The 6,585-nt window shown below is 34.7% G+C and overlaps 2 protein-coding genes across 2 annotated transcripts; both read left to right on the top strand.

Moving 5' to 3' along the window:
• Positions 1-2,909: 2,909 nt before the first annotated feature.
• On the top strand, positions 2,910-4,028 carry LOC125840607 (uncharacterized). The gene has a single exon (XM_049519574.1). It carries the CDS (start codon positions 2,910-2,912, stop codon positions 4,026-4,028), a length of 1,119 nt encoding a protein of 372 aa, XP_049375531.1.
• A 65-nt stretch (positions 4,029-4,093) lies between these two features.
• Positions 4,094-6,351, top strand: LOC125840606 (uncharacterized). The gene is made up of 5 exons (XM_049519573.1): positions 4,094-4,452; positions 4,570-4,709; positions 4,779-5,049; positions 5,244-5,444; positions 5,535-6,351. The coding sequence occupies exons 1-5, from the start codon at positions 4,094-4,096 to the stop codon at positions 6,349-6,351; spliced, it is 1,788 nt and encodes a 595-aa protein (XP_049375530.1).
• Positions 6,352-6,585: the final 234 nt, after the last annotated feature.

Here is a 6,585-nt window from a genome sequence, read left to right as displayed (position 1 = left end):
GACGTCCACAAAAAAGTTTGGCAAAAATGACGTCGGAAATCTGAATCACCAAAAGATCACTACTAGAAAACATGCCTGTAGCGACAATTATTTAGCAACAACTAAAGATGCATTGCAATAGACAGTAATTCACAACGGTTATAACCTTTGCAATAGACAAATGGACCTAATGAAACACTTTAAGAAGTAAATCGTTGCATTATTGCGACAACCGTGGCCATAGTATCTTTTATTGCAACGATTCCTACAAACTGTCGCCTTAGGTACTCTATGGCAACGGTTCCGCCAAACTATTTCCCTCAATTATTTCCCTCCACTAATTTTACTACACCCGCCAAAAGAGTTTTTTTTTTTAATATTAATTGTAAAAATAAAATAAAAGGTAAAGTATCACTAGGTTAATTTGTTTCTTCAGACTTTTCATCCTCGTAGGTATCGACTTTCTCCTTTCTCTCTGAAGAACAAAAGTAGCATTTTCCTTTAATCCTTCTTCTTTGATTTTCCTTGTAGGAATCTGCAGCTTTTGGGTCTTCTTCTTAGTGGGTTTTACGTTTCTGCAGCTACAGGTATGTCGTATTCCATCTTCTTCAAAGTTAGAAATTTATTAGAAGGGTTCTTGAAAAAGATTTGAAAATAGACAAATGGATTTCTGTGAAGTAGATGTTCTTTGCTAGAGTTAATGTTTATAATGTAATGTTATTGTGCATTAGAGTGTGTATCTCAATTTTGGTGAAGATTGAGAAATCTTTGCAAAAATGTTTAGATGGAAATTCTCAGTTTAGGAAGAGTTAATGTTATGAAAGATGAGTTTCGATTCTTCATTCTACATGATAATTCTTATCTATCGAAAACCCTCAAGTTTTTGAACAGGACAAACAATTTCTAAGAATAAAATGAACTGAAATATTTTTCAACTCCAAAAGTCATTGAAATCGAACATTAAGGGATTTTGTTTCTCTCTTTCGAGTACAATTTTCAAGCTCTAAGTTTATACTTTCTTCCTTTTTGTCTAAAGTTTTTAGTGGACAAACTACAAGTTGGTCATCAAGCTCAGCTCACTGCTTAAAAAGAGGTAATATTCCTGTTTCTCTTATTTTACTTTGATGTATATCTGTGTGTATGTTAGATATTTTACGTTTACTTTTCTCTGTTCGTTATTGCTTATTCATTTTTTAGTTAAATCATTCCATATGACTGTGTTTTTCAGATTTAAGGTCTGTATTGTAAGTTTAGAATGTTGGAAAAACTTTCACTTTATGCTTTATTGTAAAAAATATTTCATGATCAATTTTCTCTGTTATGAGTTAAGAGCTTCAGAAACCAGATCATTCATGTTACTTCCTGCCTCAGTGAACTCCATCTCATCCATTCATTCCCTAGTGTACCAATGCAAGAAAGCTTTTCTTCTGAACATAGCTGTGTAGTGGTGGTGTGTATTCTTCTTGAAATGAAAACAGAAGTCCGAGGTCGTAGCTTTTTTAATGATTGTCATTAGGGTTACCAGGTGCTTTTAACTAGCATTACTGGTTCATGAATACATTGAGCAGACCTAGCGTCTAGTTGATCATAGAATAAGGTTTTGATTATGAAAGCAACCTCTTTATTCTTTGAGCACCGAATAAAACTTTAGGTATTGAGTAGTTCTTTGTTTTCTCCTTTAATATTCTTTTTGTGATAAATATTGTATTTTCTGTTTTAAGATCATTTTTGCTTTTGGAATACATTGAGTAGATCCTTGGTGTAGTTGAGCACAAAATAAGGCTTTGAGTGTTAACTCAACCTCTCTAAGGCTGCTCCTAGATTTAGATATGCATGTCTACATTTAACCATACATCCAAGTTCTCTAAGGCTGCCCCTTGTCTTTTCTTATAAATTTGAAGTTTTACGATTGACTACTTAGTTTCTTGAGTGAGGTTAGTGACTTTGGTTTTGTTGTCCTTTTATGCTTTTCTTTTACCTTTAAATTTATTTAGAAGTCTTTAATTAGAGACACAACACCCTCAACTTGTTAACTCAAATTTGCCTAGTTAGCTTAGTTATGCTTATCTTTAATTTAAAAGGTTATAACTAGTAAAGTTTTCATGTAGTGAGCCATTCACTACTTAAAAAGAGGTAATATTCCCTTGTCTCTTAATTGTGTAGTTAGTTTCTTTTTAGTCTATTCTCATTTCCATTTATGTGTGTGTGAATCTTGGTTTTTACTCTTCTTTTTGTGTTGTTTATAATCATTTCCAGGTGATTCTTTCCCCATATATGTGCTCTCTAAATGTTGTACATGTATAGTAAGTTTAGAGTGTTGGATAAGATTTCCCTTTTATGTGACTTTCCTATTACTCTTTTTTTCTGATTCATGTTCTATTTTGTGACCATTGCTGATTCTAGAACTGATTGAGTAGATATTGGGTCTAGTTGAGCTACACATAAGGTTTTGAACATTAACTCAGCCTCTCAAGGGGGAGTCTTGCAATCGTGTGCTGCTTAGTTTCTTGAGTGAGGTTGTTGTCTTTGACAAAATAATATGAAATTTTGTATTTTTTATATGAAATCCATTACATCTCTTTAAGTGTTTAGATTTGTCAAAATCGTTTCACTTTACTGTCGTGTCTTACTATCTTAAGATTGAGTTTTTAGATTTTAAATCTTTTACATCATTTCTCTTTTAACTAATTGAAATTCTAGGTAAAATAGGTATTGTTAAGTAGATAGCTGATTATGTATAACAAATAGTTCAAGGAAAAAAGACATTTCATTTATGTTGTTAAATAAAATAAGATAGAGCCACTGATCAAAATCTGTTGAATGTAAGTTTTTAAGGGAACCAAATCTGTTGGTGTGCTATTTAGAATCTTCTCTTTTATTTCTTAACTTGGTAATTTGATTTTGGTGTCGTATAGGATATTCAATATTAAATGGATAGTGGAGATAAAAGTTGGATGGGTCTCCGGAGATCCACCAATGAGTATATCAGTGGTGTGAATAACTTTCTTGATACAACTTTTGAACGAGCTTCCAAAGGAGATGAAATATTGTGTCCTTGCAAAAAGTGTGCTAATTGTAAGTGGAATCATCGAAATGTGGTAGAGGATCACTTGGTTGTTTTTAATGGGTTTGTGCAAGGGTACACCAAATGGATTTTTCATGGGGAAAGTTTTTCCTCGAGAAATAATCCAGATCACAATAATAAGGAAGGTTCCAACATGCGTGACAATATTGATGGCCTACTTCATGATACTTTTAGAGATGTTGCAGGGGACTTGAGGCTTGAGGGAGTGAGAGAGGGGCTATCCGAAGATGCAAAGAAGTTTTTTAAATTGCTGGAGGAAGGTAAACAAGAGTTATATCATGGGTGTGAGAATTTCTCTAAACTGAATTTCACCATTCAATTATTCTTGTTCAAATGCATTCATGGTTTGAGTAATGTGGCCTTTGGAGACTTGCTAGACCTGTTAAGAGAGGCATTTCCATTTTCTCATATACCTGAGTCGTTCCACAAAGAAAAAAATGTGATTAAAGATTTGGGTCTTGATTATGAAAAAATACATGCATGTCCTAATGATTGCATGTTATTTTGGAAGGAAAATGAGAAGGAAAATAATTGCTCTGTTTGTGGCTCGTCTAGATGGAAGACTGTTAATGATCCCTTGACTAATGAAAGCTCCAAAATTCCTGCAAAGGTTTTAAGGTACCTTCCCTTAAAACCTAGGCTTCAGAGAATATTCATGTGTCCCGAAACAACTGCAAATATGAAATGGCATGATACTGAACGACCCAAAGATGGCAACATAAGGCATGCGGCTGACGGGGAAGCTTGGAAAAATTTTGATTCCTTGCACGAAGATTTTGCTAGAGATCCTCGTAATGTTAGATTGGGTCTTTCAAGTGATGGTTTCAACCCATTTCGAACCATGAGTATTTCTCATAGCACATGGCCTGTTATGTTAATGAATTATAATTTATCACCGTGGATTTGCATGAAACCGGAGTATATGATATTATCTATGATCATTCCAGGTCCATCGTCTCCATGAAAGGATATTGATGTCGACACCTTCAACCACTAATTGTAGAATTGAAAGAATTGTAGGAAACTGGGATGGAAACATATGATGCTGATTCTAACCAAACTTTTCAATTGCGTGCAGCCTTATTGTGGACAATTAGTGATTTTCCAGCCTATGCAATGCTTTCTGGTTGGAGCACAAAAGGAAGAAAGGCATGCCCAACTTGTAATCATGGGACCTTCTCTCAATATCTCAAGCATAGTCGTAAGATGTGTTACATGGGTCATTGGGCATTCTTACCTCCTGATCATCCATTTCGAAGAGATAAGAAATCATTTGATGGTAAAGAAGATCACAGATCTGCACCTACTCCCTTATCAGGCACAGAAGTATTAGAAGAGTTGCGTGAATTCAATAATGTTTTTCAGAAAGGGCCAAAAAAGGAAGCGTCGTGATAGTGAGGGTCCATGGAAAAAAGATCCATCTTTTTTGAATTGCCATACTGGGAACATAACAAACTGAGGCACAATCTTGATGTGATGCACATTGAAAAAATTATTTGTGACAGTTTGCTCGGGACTTTGTTGGATGTAACTGGAAAGTCAAAAGACCATGTAAATTCTCGATATGACTTGCAAGAAATGGGGATAAGAAAGGAGCTTCAACCAGTACAAGATGATAATGGAAGAGTTCATTTGGATAAAGCCTGTTTCTCCATGTAACCAACAGAAAAGAAGTTATTTTGCACTGTTCTTAAAAATGCCAAATTACCAAAAGGTTGTGTTTCAAATATATCAAGATGTGTGGAAGTGGATGAGATGAAAATATCAGGTTACAAGAGCCATGATGCTCATTTCATAATGCATTACTTGCTCCAAATTGCTGTTAGAAAAGTGTTACCCAAAAAAGTTTCTATGGCTTTGATTCGGTTGGGGAACTTCTTTAAAGTCATAAGTAGCAAGGTGATAAGGCGAGCAGATCTTGATACAATGCAGTCTGAGATCTATGAGATTATATGTGACCTTGAAAAGATTTGCCCATCCATTTAGTAAATCAAATTAAGCTTGGGGGTCCGATACATCTTCATTGGATGTATTCCACTGAAAGAAACCTATGTTTCTTCAAGGGGCATGTTCGTAATCGATTTCATCTAGAAGCATCAATACTAGAGGGATTCGTGGCACTAGAGCGCGTGAATTTATGTTCTAGATACCTACATGCTGGGGTGAAAACAAAATTTAGTCGATACCAATTAGAGGATGAGCAGGGAACTGAAACAGAGGGAGGTAATTTGTCACCTATATTCCCTAAATTTGGCCATCCGATTGGAAGGGAGAAAAAAAGCAAAGGCAATAATTTTCACATGGATCTCCAGTTATGTGTTGATATACATCGATATGTATTGTTTAATACCGGAGATGAAAAAATGGAGACCTTTATCATGTAAGATCTGTCACTTTTATTATAAACTTCAATATTTTTTATATGATAAGAACTTTGAAACATGCTAATTTGAAACATGCTTGCTTGCAGGGAACATAAGATTGTAATTGACAATCATAGTAGATCAAATCCATGGATTAGAGCACAAAATCATAGTCAGGAATTTGGCAACTGGTTTAAGGAGAAAGTGAAATCTGTTGAAGTGCCTGAACATTTACAACAACTCGCTAAAGGGCCTAATACTGCGGCAAAAAGATATACAACATATTTCATCAATGGATATCGATTTCATACAATGAAACGAGATAGTCAAGGTAAGACCCAGAACTATAGAGTGACTTTATCAGCAACGACTGATAGTTTTGCTAGTGCTAGAGACCAAAACCCCATTGATGGAGAAGTTGTCTATTATGGAGTTATTCAAGATATCATAGAGATTGATTATTGGGGTTGCTTTAGTGTTGTGTTGTTTAAATGTGATTGGTTTCGTAATGAAGTAGATGAATATGGATTAACTCGGGTATACTTCAACAAGTTATGCAGTACTGAAGATCCATTTGTACTGGCATCTCAAGTGCATCAAGTTTTCTATGTAGAGGATCCAATTGAGAAAGATGTTTATTATGCAAGGACCAAAGTTCATGTTGATTTATTTGATTTAGAAGAAGAGAATTGCCCTAATATTGGAGAAACATTTTTTGGGGAGTCAGACAATGACATTGGACCATCAAATGGAATACCTGATGCTGATGTTGATCTCAGATGGTCAAGAGAAGATGTACCTGGTGATGTCATTGATATGCCAACTCATGATCAACATTCAGAATATATGGAAGAAATGGACACATCAGAAGAAGATGAGGACTTTGATGATGTCGATTGGGATTGGATGGTGGTTGATGATTGACGAAGGGATTTTTTCTTATATATCTCTATTGCATTTTCTTATATGTACTATTGGTTTGAAAGTCAATTGAAAGAATGTTGATTTTGCCTATTTTATTATTATTGTGTACTTCTGTCTTTTTGGGTTATCTAAATATTATTAGAGATTGCTTTAGTGCTTCATTTATTAAAACGAGCTGAGTGATTTTTCTTTAGAAAACCTATGTGAATCAAGTAGCAAGAAGTGGTGATAATT

Source organism: Solanum verrucosum, unplaced genomic scaffold (genome assembly GCF_900185275.1).
Source record: "Solanum verrucosum unplaced genomic scaffold, falcon-dt-bn FXZP01000224.1, whole genome shotgun sequence".
NCBI classification, from domain to species: domain Eukaryota; kingdom Viridiplantae; phylum Streptophyta; class Magnoliopsida; order Solanales; family Solanaceae; genus Solanum; species Solanum verrucosum.
This window is presented reverse-complemented; position numbering and strand designations above follow the sequence as displayed.

What these genes read in the sequence shown, in the direction of transcription:
- LOC125840607 (XM_049519574.1), top strand. Translation starts at nt 2,910, where the DNA reads ATGGATAGTGGAGATAAAAGTTGGATGGGTCTCCGGAGATCCACCAAT.
- LOC125840606 (XM_049519573.1), top strand. Translation starts at nt 4,094, where the DNA reads ATGGAAACATATGATGCTGATTCTAACCAAACTTTTCAATTGCGTGCA. An exon ending in GGGCCAAAAAAGGAAGCGTC is followed by an intron (nt 4,453 to 4,569) that starts GTGATAGTGAGG and finishes TATTTGTGACAG; the next exon opens with TTTGCTCGGGACTTTGTTGG. An exon ending in AAGATTTGCCCATCCATTTA is followed by an intron (nt 5,050 to 5,243) that starts GTAAATCAAATT and finishes AACAAAATTTAG; the next exon opens with TCGATACCAATTAGAGGATG.